This window comes from Toxorhynchites rutilus, chromosome 2, assembly GCF_029784135.1.
Source record: "Toxorhynchites rutilus septentrionalis strain SRP chromosome 2, ASM2978413v1, whole genome shotgun sequence".
Taxonomy (NCBI): Eukaryota; Metazoa; Arthropoda; class Insecta; order Diptera; family Culicidae; genus Toxorhynchites; species Toxorhynchites rutilus.
Window position 1 is genome coordinate 202,180,009 of NC_073745.1, and position 18,598 is coordinate 202,198,606.

The window sequence follows — 18,598 nt, forward strand, 5'->3', positions numbered from 1 at the left end:
CTGTCGCTAGTTATGTCTCTGTCAGCATTTATACATTAGAAAATCGTAGAAGAAGCGATCCAAACGTTGACATGATGTTTGACGAAATTGTTAGGCGGTCTTGGATGAGATTGAATTCGATGTATAATGAAAAACAAATCTACAAAAAGATCGAAATATAAGTTAAAAAAAATCGAGTAGAGAAGATCGATCCAAAAATCGGGAATCGGAATGGAAAAGATCGTTCTTCTGAAAATCGATCCGAGATCGCCCAATCCTAGTCTACCCACCGTGAACTCAAACCAATGAACATAGACAGTTATCAGGTATGCTATAAAGGTCCATAACGTAAATAGCGTTAGTAAATAGTTTGGGAGGAATTCTGAACAAAAATTTTATTCACTTTGTCTCCGAGTTCAATTTTGTAAAAAGAACAAACAGAAAAAATTAGAAAGTTAGTGTTTCTGAACACAATACTGCACGCTATTTTATATGTGTGAGTAATGTTCGTGTACGTTACAAAAAAATCTAGCTCACCTGTAGTATATGTCAAACCACGTTGAACTCAAACATCGATACATGAATACGTGGTACATGAGAGAGAGAAACGAATTCATTTTAAGGGGAGTCACTTCAAAATGCAATCAGTCTCTCACACGTCATTCTCAAGCGTTGGACATCTCTGTGACGTTGTTGTGGCGAATTCTGCAGAAAGATCCTGGCTTACAAGATCAAATTGACGCAAAAAATGCAGCCGCTTGACCACCAGAAGCGTCGTATGTTCGTTAATTGGGCTGAGCATAAACTTGAAAATGATCCCGATTTTCATCGAAAAATCATCTTCAGCGATGAGGGTCATTTCTGGCTGAATGGCTTCGTCAATAAGCAAAATATACTTTATTGGTCAGGCAGCAATCCACACGTACTCCATGAGTCACCATTGCATCCCGAAAAAATATGGTTTGGAGCGGTTTATGTTCCAGCGGCGTCATTGGGCCGTACTTCTTCCGTGATGATCAAGACCAGCACGTTACCGTGAATGAGAATCGCTAACGCTCAATGATAACACAGCGAATTTAACAATCGATTTATTGAAAACCAAGTTTGGTGAGCGTGTTATCTCACGAAATGGCCCAGTCAATTGGCCGCCTCGGTCGTGCGATTCGACGCCGTTAGACTTTTTCCTGTGGGGCTACGTCAAGTCTATAGTCTATGCCAACAAGCCAGCGACAACTGATGAACTTCGTACGAATATCGAACGTGAAATTGCAGCAATATCGGCCGATTTAAGCTTGAAAACCGTCGAAAATTGAGTTCAGCGTCTGGACTTCTGCAAGCGTGCCGGTGGTGGCCATGCAAAAGAAAATTCCATACATAATGGCATCAAATGTACTTTCACATGTGTTGCCGCACCCACTGTGCCGTTACCACCGGTTACCAAGTGAGTCCCGGTTACGCCCTTCACAAATGAATGTGTCATATTTATGGGAGAAATGTCATGATGGGAATGAAGGATGGATGAAAACAAACAATAGATGGATAGAGTACATTGAATTAATAGAAAACTGAAATTAAAAAGAAAGTCTTAGTTTTGACAAAAATACAAGAAGTTTGTGAAAATTTATTAATTAAAGGATTAAGACAAGGAATAAGTAGAGACCGGAGGAATTAAGGAAAGAGTCAGAAGAAAACCAAATGTAAGAATTTATATTTGTATGAAGAATTGATTGTTAATCTAATTATTAATAAATTCTAGCTTAAAGCTGTGTTACTATATACGTAGCTAAAAAGAGGTTTCACTCTCATAGTTCTCCTGAAATTCGTTCGGCAACAATCTTTAAGATTTGTCTTTCGAGTAGAGAGAGATGTACGGTTGGATACGTTGCGTGGTTGGAGTACCGTATAGATGGAACGCCACTGCCTGATGTGTGACCGGCCAGATAATGCCGACAATCTGGTGCAGTGCGACAAATGCGACGGATATGTGCACTTTTCCTGTGCTGATGTGGGTGAATCGATTGCCGATGCATATCGAAGTTTTACCTGCAAGAAATGCGTCGAAAGCGAAGAGGCTGTCACTATATCGTCACAACACACCAGCAAACGCATCGTCGAGAAGTAGCATCAGTGCAAGGCAGACGAGCTTGCGGTTACAGCAGATAGAAACGGATCGTCAAAACCGCCTGAAGGAGTTAGATAATGCGGAGAAGTACCAGAGAATGCGTCAAGTGGAAGCTGATTTTGATAAGCAGCGTTTCCAGGTGCTCGATTCACAACTGGAAGAGGTCGAACAGCGCAGCACGAGGAGCAGAGTAAGCCCCAGAGTCATCCGCGAGAACACCAGTAAGTGGGTTGGAGCAGCAAGTCAGACTGAGGGTCAAGTAGTCACCACGTCAACAACCGCTGTTACCACCGCCACATGCACCGCTACCGTATCGCAGAGCCAGCCTGGAAGTTCACCTCATCGAAAAACTCAATCGAAAAACTGGAGAGTTAGTCGCTGTCAAAACTCGGCTGGGATGGTGCATTTACGGATGATGTACTACCGCTAAGAGTCCTGTGGAGTACGTAAACGCTCACGTGGAGCAATGTGCAGAAGAGGCTGAAATCAACAGCTTATTTAGGCAGTTTCTAGCGGTGGATGAATCGAGTATTCAACACAGTCCTGAATCGGAAGAAGACAAGCGTGCCATGGAGATTCTTCAGAACACCACTCGCAGGGTGGACAGCAGATTGGAAACAGGATTGTTATGGCGGTATGACGAACCGTGCTTTCCGAATAGCTACCCAATGGCAGTGCGCAGAATGGAAGCGCTCGAAAGAAAGTTGGCTAAAGACCCAGAGCTCGACGAGAAAGTAATATTGCAGATTGCAGAGTATCTTGAAAAGGGGTATGCTTATGCATTAACTCCAGCAGAAATGGAGTCTACCGACCCTAGACGTGTCTGGTATCTACCACTTGGGGTAGTAAGAAACCCGAAAAAACCAGGCAAGATTCGCCTGATTTGGGATGCTGCAGCCCGAGTGAACGGCAAATCCTTTAACGATATGGTCCTTAAAGGACCCGATATGATGACCGCTTTAACCACCGTATTTCTGCGTTTCCGGCAGAAGCGGGTCGCATTTAGTGCCGTTATAAAGGAGATGTTCCACCAATTCCTGATTCGGCCAAGGGACAGACAAGCGCAACGGTTCGTATTCCGCGAACATCCAGGACAGCCACCACAGATCTACGTAATGAGAGTCGCCACGTTCGGCGCAGCGTGCTCACCATGCATAGCTCAGTACCTGAAAAACAAAAATGCGAAGAAGTACGCGAACAAATTCCCAGACGCAGCCCGAGCAATAATCGAAAATCACTACGTTGATGATTATCTCGATAGTGTAGATTCCGTAGAAGAGGCGGTAAACCTGATCAACGAGGTGAAGTACGTGCACTCCACGGCTGGAATGGAGATTCGGAACTTCTCGTCAAATTTCACCGAAGTGCTTACGCGAATAGGGGAAACCAGTAAAGTTCAGCAGAAGTCCCCTACTCCGACCATTAGTGTGGAGAGAGTACTTGGAATGGTTTGGAGGTCATCAGAAGACGTTTTTAGTTTCGAGCTCAGTGTGAAGGAGGAGATTCGAAACATCGTAGAGAGTCAGAATGCACCCACAAAACGTCAAGTTTTACGGACGATTATGTCTCCATTAGGACACGTGGCGCACTTTTCAGTTCACGGGAAGATTCTCATGCAACGAATATGGAGAACTAGTACAGGTTGGGACGAGACGATCAGTGGGGATCTAGTAGAAGAGTGGCGCCGGTGGATCAACAAGTTGATGAAGATAGGGGAAGTCAGTGTCCCTAGATGTTTCTTTTCTGGCATCGTTAACCCGAAGAACCTGCAGATCCACGTTTTTGTCGACGCAAGCGAAAACGCATACGCCTGCGTCGTATACATTCGAAGTGTGTGCAACGGAACACCTCGATGCTCGCTGATAGCCGCGAAGACCAAGGTGGCACCATTAAAAACAATCTCAATTCCGCGTTTAGAGCTGCAGGCGGCTTTGATCGGTTCTCGACTTCTTGATAACATCTGCAAGTCTCTGACGATAACAGTGGCCGCCAGATATCTTTGGTCAGACTCGACAACGGTGCTCGCGTGGCTGAAGTCCGAAACTCGACGATATCACCAGTTCGTCGGCTTCCGGGTAGGAGAGATCCTCAGTACGACTACCGTGAGCGAATGGCGGAAAGTACAGTCGAAGATTAACATCGCCGATCAAGCGACGAAGTGGAGAGATGGACCCAGTTTCAATCCTAACGACTGTTGGTATACAGGCCCAGCATTCCTGATGAATCCAGATGATAATTGGCAAAATGATGATTCGGAAGAGTTTTCGACGGAAGAAGATTTTCGAGCTGCTTTCCTGCACCATCGAGTTTTGTCGAAACCAATTCTTCAGTTCATAAGATTCTCAAAATGGAAGAGATTTCTGCGGTCGACTGGATTCGTCGTCAGGGCCATGAAGCGGTTCCTGGGGCTACATGTGAAAGGCCCACTCTCACAAGAGGAACTACAGCAAGCCGAGACGCTGATATGGCAGCAGGTACAACAGGAAAAATACACGGATGAACTCGCAATACTTCGCTACAATAAAGATAATCCGGATAAGGAGTCAAAATCGGTTGACAGAACCAGTGCATTGTACAAGTTGAGCCCGATGCTGGATGGTGATGGAGTTCTACGCATGAATAGTCGGATTGGAGCAGCGCCAATAGTAACCAACGAAGTAAGATTTCCGGTTCTGCTCCCGAAAAGTCATCGAGCAACGGAGGTGCTTGTAGCTGATTACCACGCACGTTTTCTACACAGTAACCATGAAACGGTAGTGAACGAGTTAAGGCAGCGGTTCTATATTCCCCAGCTTCGCGTGGTCGTTAGGAAGATTGCCAATCAGTGCCAATATTGTAGGGTACATAAGGCGGTACCTCATGCACCAATCATGGCACCACTTCCAGAGATTCGGTTGACTGCTTTCGTTCGTCCATTCACGCATACTGGTGTGGACTACTTCGGTCCTGTATTTGTCAAGCAAGGTCGCAGCCTGGTTAAACGCTGGATAGCGCTTTTTACTTGCCTGTCCATCAGAGCAGTGCACCTCGAGGTTGTTCATGGTTTGTCTACCCAGTCGTGCGTGATGGCTATCAGAAGGTTCGTGGTACGAAGGGGATCACCATCAACGTTTTTCTCAGACAATGGGACCAATTTTATTGGAGCAAGCAATATACTGCAGGAAGAGCTCAAGATCGCCAATGAACACTGCGCTGCTACCTTCACAAACACGAATACGAGATGGTTGTTCAACCCGCCGTTGACGCCCCACATGGGAGGATCATGGGAGCGCATGGTCAGATCAGTGAAGGTGGCGATGACGGCAATTGCAGAGCATCCACATCACCCCAGTGATGAGGTTTTGGAGACAGTTGCGCTGGAGGCTGAGTCGGTGGTTAATTCTAGGCCACTAACCTACATCGCATTGGATCATGCTGAGCAGGAGGCTCTTACGCCAAACCACTTCATGCTCTACGGCACGCAAGGAGTCAACCAACCCTGCCGAGAGCTGGTGGATTACACTACGCTGCGGGACAGTTGGAAGCTTGCCCAGTATCTTGTGGATACTTTCTGGAGACGCTGGGTACATGAATATTTACCCATGCTAACCCGGCGCACCAAGTGGTTCCAGCCAGTGAGACCTTTAAAAGTCGGAGACTTGGTGGTCGTGGTAGACGAAGGTAGGCGCAATGGATGGCTTCGAGGACGAATTCTTGACGTAGTGTCAGGAAAGGATGGACAAGTGCGGAGAGCAGTGGTGCAAACATCCAAAGTAACGATCAGTCGTCCAGCAACGAAGCTGGCATTGCTAGATGTTCAAGCTAGCCGAGAGATAGAAGAGGCTTGTTCGAGCGAACCGGAACTACACGGGCGGGGGGATGTTGCCGCACCCACTGTGCCGTTACCACCGGTTACCAAGTGAGTCCCAGTTACGCCCTTCACAAATGAATGTGTCATATTTATGGGAGAAATGTCATGATGGGAATGAAGGATGAAGAGGATGAAAACAAACAATAGATGGATAGAGTACATTGAATTAATAGAAAACTGAAATTAAAAAGAAAGTCTTAGTTTTGACAAAAATACAAGAAGTTTGTGAAAATTTATTAATTAAAGGATTAAGACAAGGAATAAGTAGAGACCGGAGGAATTAAGGAAAGAGACAGAAGAAAACCAATTACGTAGCTAAAAAGAGGTTTCACTCTCATCGTTCTCCTGAAATTCGTCCGGCAACAACATGAATAAAGAATTTCAATGATATCCAAAACCGTTTTTGTTTTATTTAAAAAAAACTTTTGTAGCGCTCTTATTGAAAAATCATATATTTGTGACCATTTTTACAAATCATTGTTTCATGGCGTAATATGTAATTTCTCAATACTGAAGTCGTAGTAATTCCCACGGAACACCAAAAGAACTCCAATGTAGTCAACTGCTAGAATTTAGCTGATTCGTTAGCTATCAGTAGGTATCTGATAGTATATAATTTGCTAATAAGAATCGGGTTATCGGGAAGGTCATTCCTGTGAAACCGCATTGAACCTGGTGTTAGCAAAATGGAAAGAGAAATTAGAATGTAAAGATACCATCATTGCTGTTTTCTTGGATCTAAAACGCGCTTTCGAGAAAATTTCTAGGCACTTGTTATTGAACACGATTAAGCGCTTTGGAATTACGGGTACTGCATACAAATGGTTTGAAAGCTATTTGTATGACAGAACTCAGCGGACTATTTTTAATTATTTCATTTGCAGTCCCGTAGGGAATAATCTTGGAGTTCCTCAGGGAAGTGTGTTAGGGCTAATTTGATTTATTATGTACATCAATGACATGCGACGAGTTTTACGATTTTGTGACATCAATCTTTTTGCAGATGATACTGTGTTATTCATTGCAGCTAATGATTTAAATCAGGTCGTGCTACATTTGAATGGAGATTTGCATTCTTCAAGTAGATAGTAAAATATACAAAGTTCGGACTATGCTTTATAAAAAGAGTTCACTGAACTCTGGCCTGGGTCAACGAACTTGAATGAATACCCAGCAAACATAAAATCGCATAACAAACGTATATACAACATCATATGCCCTAAATTTTGGTTGGCATATAATGCGCCTAACTGGCATATGCATGCAAAAGTGGAGGCCATATACATACATGGCAAATGCTTACCGAATTAGTTTGGATGAATAAGCAACTTTGACCGGCTATAATAGCGATTATGTTGAAATTGAATTGCGATCTAATATGAATATATTCATGAACTGTCAAAGCACCCAATACGACTTTTGCCATACTCATATACGATTTATTACAGACATAGAAAAAAAAACAAATGGCGCAAAATATTTTCGTGAAATGTTTATTATAGCCTCACGAATCTCCATTTTCATATATGAGTATTTATGTTTGTAGAAATAATAATTGTTTGATTGACTTGTGCTGGGAGTGGAATATGAATGTTTGGTGAAAACTGCTCCGATGTGGGTTCGAACTCCGGTCGTCTGGATTATCAACCACCAGCTATCTCGCACGGCTATCTGAAATTTCATTCAACAGCGGTTAAAACTTTCGAGTGCATCAGCATTTCATTGACATTTCAATATGATGTAATATGTTCTTTATTAGGATCTAATATGATTTAACGTTTCATGATTTTCTTTAGCATGCAACGCGATTTACTACAGTACTGAATCGATTTAAATTTCACGCTTATACGACACACAAACTGCATCCGCGTAATATACGCATATGATGCGGATTAAATATATTTTACGACAATGTACATCATAAAATTGATGTTTGTTACACCGAATTGCGACTCAATTTGATAATGGTGTATAAAATCGAGTTCACACATTTTATGCGATTTCAAATATACACGATACATTGATTGATATTATATGCGATTATGATTTATTCGGATTTCTTGTAAGACTTGGCACGTGCAAAATTATACGATTTAATGTTTGCTGGGTAAGGGCACGTAGTAGATGGAGAGAAACACTAGTTGTTATCTCTATGGTCGAGAACGTTCTGCCTGATTCGTTCAATGTTTATTTATAAATCACCTCCTATACGTTATCAAGCGTTTCTTATTTGGATGACCTTTATCGTCAAGCGTTTGTACACACTGTATCCGAAGTGGACACAACAGATGGTTGAAGTATAAGCAGTTAAAATTGTACATAAGTAAAACTAAATATCTTATAATCTCGCGAAATCGCTCTAATGAAAACGTCTCTATTGTAATTGATGATGAGACTATTGATCGTGTTCGGGAAATTAAATATCTTGGCGTGATTATTGATGACAAACTCAAGTTCAACACTCACATTGACACTGTCATCAAGAAAATTGCCAAAAAGTATGGAATCTTATGTCGATTGAAAAACGAATTGACCATTCACAGCAAAATACTACTGTACAAATCAATCATCTCTCCTCATTTGGACTTTTGTTCTTCCATTCTATTTTTAACCAATGACACACAAATATCGAGGTTACAGCGCTCGCAGAATAAAATAATGCGATTGATTCTTAAATGTAATAGGTTCACTTCCTCATCTTTGATGCTGGACGCTCTGCAATGGTTATCCGTGAAGCGAAGAATTGTTTATTTAACTATGGTGTTCATTTTTAAAGTAGTTAACGGTTTGCTGCCTCGATATTTGAGTGATCGAGTTGAAAGAGGAAGTGATTTTCATAGGTATAACACTAGAAACGCGAATGAATTGAGAACACCTAATTTCTTGTCATGTGCTTCACAAAATTCGTTGTAGGGGAATGGGTTTTTGTTTTTGTGATTATGATGGCAATAAACCTAATTAAATTATGTTTAGTTGCAATTAGTTTATTATTTTCGTTAAGACCATACAGCCATTATTTTTCGTTCAATGATGAAGTTCATTTGATTTTATCGAACAGCTTAAATCCAACATTAAATTTACATCAGTAGTTCAAAAGTCGTGGAAGCACGTTTGATAGAAACTTTACTAACAATAGCCTCTTTTGCAAGGGTGAGGTTCTCCTGGGACCAACTCCCTCGATTCGTTTTTCTTTGGTAGCTGCGAGGCATCTGAAATTGATGGAAAATATGTCTTAGAAACCTTCAACTAAACGCAAACCAAGCCGGGATCCCCCACTGAAAGGGTGACGGACTTACCCCGACAGCACACATTTTTCAAGAAGACTATTTCTATTAACTTATTGCTTTAACTTACCTCAACTCGAATCCCAGTGATTGCTAACAATCCAGGGGACAAACTGTAGAGCAACGGAAAAGAATTTGAAACCGCGTTCAACAATAAAAGCTTAAACTTCACTGACGGAAAATTACATCCGGCTACATATTATCGGCACTCGCGTTTGTTTTGATTTTGACAATTGACGGATCACGGTGGGTTCGATGTGATTGAAAACGTCTAAAATAAAAAAAGACGGGTGGGTAATGTCGGGGACATAACCGGAATGACGTAGGACTATACAAAGGGGACAGCTTTTGCTATATTTATATATATTGTTTTATTTTCTTCTCCTACGTGAATACCTACCTATCTACCTGAAAAATTGATTAGTTTACTGTTTACTTTTTATGAACATGTTGGCGGTTCTGAAAAGAACCTTTTGTGTTGTGTTTTTGCTTTTTTTTTACAAACTTTCTCAATTTTTTCTCACTATCTCATAGTTGATTCTTGATTTATTTCTGAAGGCTTTGTACTTATTAATGGTTCAACGCCGGGCATCTGTTGGTGTATGCACATATCGTACAATCAAAATGATGGCTGTGATAGGGAATGCATAGGCGGTCATCAGCTCATTCACTATCATATATTTCATTATTGAGCACATTACCGTACCTTAAACTGTGGTTTCGGAGACGAATGAATTGTATGATTTGTATCTCCGCAAACAAAGTAAATAGAAATGAAAAAGAACTGAGGTTTTGGAGACGAACTCTACGATCTGTCGAGAATTAAACGAGCTATAAGCGTTCTGAAAAAGCAACAGTAAATTAAAACAGGATTAAAGTCCTTTAAAATAAGAACAGAGCAGCAGGAAATACATAGCTCATCATGTTGCTCCTTAGTTATGTTTCTATACAATGCAGATGTAACGTCAGTCAATTTTCAACATCAGTTATCAATCAATGAAAGCAGTTCTTGCTACCGAGAAAATTCGTTAATGCCATCCTGCATACAATGTGTTGTAATTTGAAGCCATTTTTAGTTTATATTATATGTCATATTACATTATTAATATTATATGTCATATTATGTCACTTTAGAATTCATTGGTATTGTGAAAACTTTTAATAAGTCTTCTTTGAAAGGTTTAATGGCCCTGAAAAGCGCCGTGTTTTACGGTGGCTGGTTTTGCCACCAAAGCAGTCTGTATAAACAAACTTTTTCCTTCTTCTACCTGCTGCCGTTTTGCGATTGCGTTTGCCACTCGCTGAAACTAGTTGTTGCCACCGAACCGAATGTGCTCTGTTCTGTAGGCGGGTTTTCTTATTGTCGTGAGCAGCTTTGCAAGCCAACTCGAGCACTCCGGCGGCCGAAATTCTATAACCGCTATTAGGTATACTGGTGCTCCGGCATCAATCCGTTGATGCGATGTGATGTGAAACGATGCCATACAACCACACTGATTTACGCCTTGAAAGAAAATGAGATATTTTTTGGGGTCCGCGCGTTTTGTACTCTAGCGGTACACACTCACAGGATAGAGACGAATCGGCAGACTCAGCCAAAGGGACGAGTCCAACGAGACGAACGAATGAGCGTTAAAAGGCAGCGATGGCAAAAAAATACATTCATTACGATTTGTTCGCTCGTTGGATTCACATGCAGGCTAAAAAGGGTCCTTTTCAGGATCACAAAATTATCTTTAATCTAAAGAGTTTATTGTTCTGTTATTACTCGATATCCCCATCTTGTTCGGCTAAACCTTCCTGTTTAGCGATTGCGTTTACCACTCGCCACAGATTTCACAGTTGGAAAATTTCTTCCCATCCAGCTTGTGACATGTTGTACAGTAAATTACATTTAATGCGACGTGCCGAAGCACCGCTCAGTGTCGCATTGGAGGCGATTTTAACCTGTAATTGAACATTTGCAATGACAGTGGTACAGTGTCGACTTTCAATGTGGGGTCATAATTTGGACCCCGAATTCTATGTTTACAAAAATGTCCAACTAAACATGTCGCATTACATGACCGTCCAATTAGCTAAATGTCGAACTAAATGTAAATTACTGTACTTTCAAACTGGAAACAATTTAAGAATTGGTGAAAATTAAATAATCGGGAAAGTCCCCAACCATCAATAAGCTCAGAACAACTGCCAAATTCTCATACTCATCATATCTTGGAAAACAGTATTATGAAAAAATCAATTTGTGTTTTATTATTATTTTGGATATTGTTTTAGAAAGCATTGAACTTTATTTCGGAAACTCTTTTTTGAAAGGTTTAATGGCCCTGATAAGCGCCGTGTTTTATGAAATGGTTCCAATTTAGTAAACTTTGTACTCGTGGTTTAAAAAAAACCATTTCGAACGCCCTCGATGCCGCCTTGTTCTGGATTTGCCACCAAAGCAGTTTATATAAAGAACAAACTTTTTTCTTCTGCTACTTGCTGCCTTTTTGCGATTGCGTTTGCGTCTGCCTGTTGTTGTCTTGATGTCCACCGAACCAAAGCGCGAGCAGTTTTGCCAGCCAACTCGATCACTCCGGCAGCCGAAACTCTATAACGGCGGCTAGGTGGACTGGTGCACTGGTAATAACGCGCTCGGCCTAGCTGCCCTTGCGGAGCAATTGGCGGATACACCTACGGGAAACTGCAGTCCAACACGGTTCGAGCGGGATTTTGCCTTTCCCTTCACTTTGCCATGTCCAGACATGGCTGCTTGTGTTAGTTTGTTGATGTGATGTGATGCGAAACGATGTGGTGTACGGTTTGGATGAGAATGATCGTTACGGAAGGAAGGAAGGTATTGTATTATAGAGACTTTAAACTTTTGCAGTTCATTCGTCTCTAGCCTTGAGAAAGGCCCTTTGAAAACTCTACTCTATTCTACTCCAGCGCTACCACCTCCGCCCTCTTGCCTTGAGAAAGGCACTCGATCCCTCGCCGTCCAGCTCGTCCAGCAACGATGTTGTCCAGTCGGTGTCCACACGAAGAATGATCGTTACGGCAGCGGAGCGGGGATTTTTAAGCTGACTGGCTGGCTCGAGAATTACGCATGTGTGAGACTGCGACCAATGTTTCGGTCATCTTTTTCTTTTTCCTTTCCAATCGTGCTTCATTGTATTTCGCTGCTGCTCTGATTGCCCGTTTTGGTCGGTACGATTTGAGGAGCACAAAATGGACCAATCAAAAATGGGCACATAGTGAATTTGGACAATGCTTGATATTTCACAATTATTCAATTGTTTATCTCAAGAAAAATTAAATGTTATTCGTTATGATAGATGCGTAGATATATTTACTATCAATTGATGCAAACACCTTTGCGATCTATTGAGAAATGCTCGAGTTATAAGCGTTCCAAATCTTGCATTTTTTCCTACTTGTTCAGTGCCTAGATTTTCATTTCACCCCCTATATCTTCCGGTTAGACGTAGTCCTACGTCAATAAATACTAACATGTAGAGTACTCAAAAACGTAGTTAATCAGAGTTTTCTAGTAAAACTCAGGGGGTGCCGGTCTTATCCTCAGTGGCGGGCTTACCCTCCCTTCCCCTACTTCAAAGGAATAAATGTTTTCAACTCGATGCCAAGACTTATTAAATGTGCAAAAACACTTACAGAATTCAAGAGGCACTGTATTTCACACATTAAAACTGTGTTTTCTTAACAGCCGAATAATGTTTTTTATTAATTTTTTTGACGAAGATTGTAACTGACGAAGTTTTATACGAACGGATAATATAGTGTGAACAGTTTATTGTAGAATTTTTATATATATTTTTTTTCCAATGAATACTGTATCTGACGATGTTTTTTTGAACGGATTATACTGTGTAGAATTTGTTGTTTTTTTAATATTATTTTTCAAAAATTGTATTCATCAGTATTATGTCTGTCATGATCATGGTGATGATGGACTATTTTTATTTTTTATTTTGTTGTTTTCTTTTGTAGTAGTTAAAAAAATAAAAGTAATCTACAAAAGTTTGAGCCTCGTGCGCGTCGCACAGATATAAAGGATATAAAATAAAAGTTTTGTGAGGGCCGGTCTAGGATTTTTTCGTGATGGAAAATTTCTCGACATCCCTTTATGGGGGTACTCAAACTAGGCTGGCGGTTGGACTTATGCTCTGGTGGACCAATTGGCTGCAAGGGCCTAGTCGGTATCGTATCGGCTCTGTGGCGGACAATACTGAGTATTGGCTTCTCTTTTGATAATGTAATAAAATATTTTTTTGAATTTATATCTGTAAGTAAAATCAGTTCGTTTTTTTTGTTGAACTGATTACAAAGCTGAGGAAAAAATATTATCTTCTAGATAACTCGTCTTGCTCAAACCTTTGTAGAGGTAAGTGGCGTGACCATCATCATCATCATCATCGACCGACGACAGCTATGAAGAATTAGCAACGAGCACGGCTTTTCCCGAAAGATAACAAGATTGATTCAGACAACAATAATCGATGTGCTGATCTCACGTGATCTTCCGGTATCGTTTGAGACTCATATTATGGACTTCATAAATCTCTAAGGCCCAACAAACTCCGACCCCGTACGGAATTTACCATGTACAAGTCTCTCATAAGACTGGAAATTCAACATGGGCTCTAAGCATGTGCGATGCTCGGAGAAAACTCGATGGCGATGGCGGTGTGAAAATGTTGTAAAACAGCCTGATGTGTAAATGTTTTAAATTGATGAAAACTAGAAGCATCCCCATTTGCCATACATTTGTTCTGTTCATTTGAGAGCGTGTCGTTACTACCGAGCAACTTTTGTAGTCGCTTTTGTAGGAATCATCGTCGGCTCACCAAGAAAATAAATGTTCTGGAATTTTGTGTGTGATTTGGTTTCGCGTGGCTGTAGCAAAACTCTTTCCACCAGCTACGTAAAACCTGTAAATAAACAAATCACAATTCTGATATAAAAAAAACTATATAAGTGATTATATAAACACTAAGAAATAATTATATTGAGTCTCTCTTTTTCTTATAGAAACCCAGTAATGAAACATCCGATCTGGTCAAGGATATTATCTTGCATGCGATGCAAAGTAACCAGTCGGCTACTGTATCGCCCAAGCGAAGTATGTTCAGAAAACCCTAACAAACAGAACACCTTCTAATGCATCTTGTTTCCAAAAAAACAGCTTCTCCTCTACGAACACCTATTCCTTCCAACCCTAGCCCCACGCGGTGTCGCAACTCACCACCTTCGTTGTTATTACCATCCATGGATCCAGCGTTAAGTGTTAGCAAATCGTTTCAGGCAGTTACTGCAGATGTGCCATCGACCCCCGAAGCGGATAGCGTTATCGGGACAAAAACCAGTATGCCAACAACTCCACCGTTGACTGCTTCAAGCGAAACAGTAGCGGTAGCTAGTAACGATAGAACGTCACCCATTCAGAGTGTTGCTTCAAACGAAGATTCGGCTGATTCTAATTCCAGCAAAATGCGAAGACGGCGGAAGCCCGATCGTACCAATAAAATGGGTTCGGATGAATTGGATCGAATGCATGACTTTCTAGGGGTAGAAAATAGTACGGAAAAATGTGATCGAATCGATGGTATCGATCCCATGAGGCCTAATATAGCGGTCAGGAACGATATTGCCACACTGGCGTTGGAGGGAATTAGTAGTCTCAGTCAAGGTCTGGTGAGTGATGGTAGCCATAGTCCACATATTACCGATCTGTCCGATAGCACCCGGATAAACCTCAACAACTCAACTGAAAGCAATAACAATCCTACCGGCGAAGAAGCGAACAAATCTTCGGTGGCTAGCTCCGTTATTTCGAGCGTACTTTCGGCCGCCGCGGCAGTCATGGAATCAGCTCGCAAAGAGAGTGAATCGAATTCGGACGATTGCGAAACTATCGATAAAATAGCGGCGATGATTTCTAGTACTGAAAATGATAGCGCACAGATTTCACTACAAATGCCGACTGAAACCATAGGTCCGCCGGTGGACAACAACGAAAGTGACAGTTTGAACGGTCCTGCCAAAGAAACGCCTGCTGCCGAATGTTCCCAACCACCGGAAAACGAGAAATCAGAGTTTCCCAAAATGGACGCGGACAAAAGTTACGAGGAGGTAAGTTAATTTCATTCAGCAACTTCTCTTGTGACGGATTTCGCGCCAACTCGACCGGATGTTGGCACGACCCTCTCAGAACCTTATGAAACATTCTGGGCGGGAAGAACTTACCTAAATAAGCAACTTGGCATACTTAGTGTTCCGAAAATTTATCTAGACTACATATAGAAAGGGCTAAATATTTTTGAACATTTTTATATTTTTTTTACTTGAAAATGGTAAGTCCTACAAAAAAGTGATCCATGGAAGAATTTTAGGAAAATAATTGAATTTTAAGAAAAAAATACTTGAACAAAAAACAAAAAGTCGATTTTCTCAAAATGGTCATCTCAGATTTGGTGAAATGGTAGATAAATTGTACATAAATATGTGCCCTACTACTCGTCCATACATCGCAACTTGTGCATATTTAAGGCAAAAAAGTTTTTCTAACAAAAACTTTTTCAATATTTTATTGTAATTAAGTTTATTTCTTTTTTCAGTGCAGAAAGCCAACTCAAAATAAAAAAATAAATAATAATAGTAAAAATGTTGAATGAGTGTTTTAAAGGCCTTTATTTCAAATCAAATGTAATAAAACTTATGACATTTTTTGACATTGAATTAATTTTTATTCATCAAATCTTATCCTCGAAAATCTTCCAAGGGGAAAGGAAATTCGGAAAAACGAATTTTTTTTTTGCGGTGCCAAATGACTTAAAAATGCATGAAACATTGAGATCTGGTGTTATCTCGAGAAAAAAAAATTTTGGCCGAAAATCGACTTTTTGGGACTTAGCCTGAGTGGCCAAAAAATCAAAACATTGAGTGATTTGAGGCATCCCTAAATCATGACCGATTGAGCTGAAATATGCACAGGTCATTTTTTTAGACCAATAAACAAAATATACATGGTCGGTTTTTGAAATTCGATGATGAAATTTTTCCCATACATCCATTGCCACCCTAATGTACATGTTTACTTATATTCTAAGAAATACAATAATCATATCTTTCCTATTTTTCCACGTTGAACTCAAACATCGATACATGCATACGTGGTACATGAGAGAGAGAGAGAAACGAGTTCATTTTGAGTCACTTCAAAATGCAATGAAGTCCATATGACAAGGAAGAATGAAATGAGATAGTCGAGTCATAGAGATAGCGACTAAACTCCCGATTGACTATTAAGTCATGTTGACGGAGAAACTGCGTGAATTTGCCATAACTCATTTCCAGTTGAATACGAAGGCGAATTTCTTCATAGTCCGCTGACTATCCTTAGTTGAATATGATTTTGCCGAAACCTGGTTGGGAGAATGTTCACGATGTGTGTCTTCAATGGTTGCTGATACTGTGATAACATAACGGGTATTTCAATAGGGACTCTACAAAAGTAGACTGATAGGCACAGCAAACGACGCTATAAATTTTTCAAATCAGTCTCTCACACGTCATTCTCAAGTGTTGGGCATCTATGTGACGTCGTTGTGGTGAATTCTGCGAAAAGATCCAGGCCTACAAGATCAAATTGACGCAAAAATTGAAGCCGCTTGCCCACCAGAAGCGTCGTATTTTTTTTTTTTTTTTTTATCTGTATTATAGTGATTTTCAACTCATTAGGCTGGTTCGTCACTTTTACTTCCATTTTGGAAGAATGTCGGGAGTGAGAATTGAACTCGTGACCTTTAGCGTGAGAGGCATGGATGTTACCACTACGCCAGATCGCCTCCACTTGAAGCGTCATATGTTCGTGAATTGGGCTGAGCAACAACTTGAAAATGATCCAGATTTTCATCGAAAATCATCTTCAGCGATGAGGCTCATTTGTGCACATTGACTTAAAAATGCATGAAACGTCGAGATCTGGTGTCATCTCGAAAAAAAAAAAATGGGCAAAATTCGAAATGGGGACGAAATGGAACTTAGCCTGAGAGGCAATGAAGGTGTGGAAAAAAAAATTTATCGAATTTAAAGAACTGACCATGTACATTTTGTTTATTGGCCCAAAAAATTACCTGTGCTGTGATTTAGGGGTGCCTCAAAGCACTTAAAGTTTAAATTTTTTTTATCCTCGAAAATCTTCCAAGAGAGGAGTAAAGGAAATTTAGAAAATAGAATTTTTTTTCGATGCCAAATGGCTTAAAAATGTATAAAACGTCGAGATCTGGTGTTATCTCGAGAAAAAAATTTTTGGCCGAAAATCGACTTTTTGGGACTTAGCCTGAGTGGCCAAAAAATCAAAACTTTGAGTGATTTTAGGCACCCCTAAATCATGACCGATTGAGCTGAAATTTGCACAGGTCATTTTTTTAGACCAATAAACAAAATGTACATGGTCGGTTTTTGAAAATCGACGATGAAATTTTTCCCATACATCCATTGCCACCCTAATGTACATGTTAACTTTATTTTAAGAAATACAATCATCATATATTTCCTATTTTTCCTTTTTATCTAACATTTTGAAGATTTTGGGATGATCTACTGAATTTGAAAACCTTTTAGCTGCAATTTTATTTTCATCTACAGGAATAAAGCAATGAAATTGTTGTGTTCCCGTTATTGTTTTCGCATGATTGAATAGTTCCTCAAGTTCACTCGCCTTTTTTGTATGCTGTTCTTTAGATACGCAACAGAAATTCAATTTCGTGATACATTTGTCATTTTGTTTAACTGCCCAATCATAAAGCTCTAGTGCTGTTTGGATTGCGTTTCCGTAATCTTGCTGTCTTTGCCATTCTTTTAGAGTCCCTCCTATTGCATCACAGGGTGCTTTCCCGTGAGAGGTGGCAAAGAAATGCCAATCTGCTTCTAGTCCGTAACTTTTTGAAAAAACACAGACTGGCGAAATTCTTGTGTGCTGCTGCTCCATCGGACATGCAAGTTATTTTAGTAAAGTCGATTATTTTTATGACAAATTCTATCAATTTTTCTATAAATAACTGCACTGCCACAGTGTCGTGTGTTAAAACTTCTGAAATAACTATAAAGCTCACGTTTTCTGGTTTACCATCTTTTTTGTAGTATATTTCAAATGGGTGAATAGTTGCTTGCGAGTTATTCCAGTGATAACCCTGTGCCGGATTTTGAATATGAATGAATAAGAAAAAATAATCACTGCCAAAGATTCACAAGTTCGCATTGTATCATCCAACGGATGGGTCTATCCCAGTAAACGTATTTTCCCTATTACTGTTGATGTTAACCGACGTAGTTTATTACGGTTACACTTGGGGT

General features: G+C 40.4%; 1 protein-coding gene across 5 annotated transcripts in view; it reads left to right on the forward strand.

Moving 5' to 3' along the window:
* Window positions 1-18,598, forward strand: part of LOC129767510 (uncharacterized protein CG5098) — a 43,723-nt gene that overhangs the window by 15,589 nt on the left and 9,536 nt on the right. For all 5 annotated transcript variants that reach the window (XM_055768490.1, XM_055768494.1, XM_055768491.1 and 2 more), the window contains exons 6-7: window positions 14,273-14,363; window positions 14,427-15,373. In XM_055768490.1, coding sequence (XP_055624465.1) covers window positions 14,273-14,363; window positions 14,427-15,373 — 1,038 coding nt within the window. The remainder of the gene's footprint in view (window positions 1-14,272; window positions 14,364-14,426; window positions 15,374-18,598) is intronic.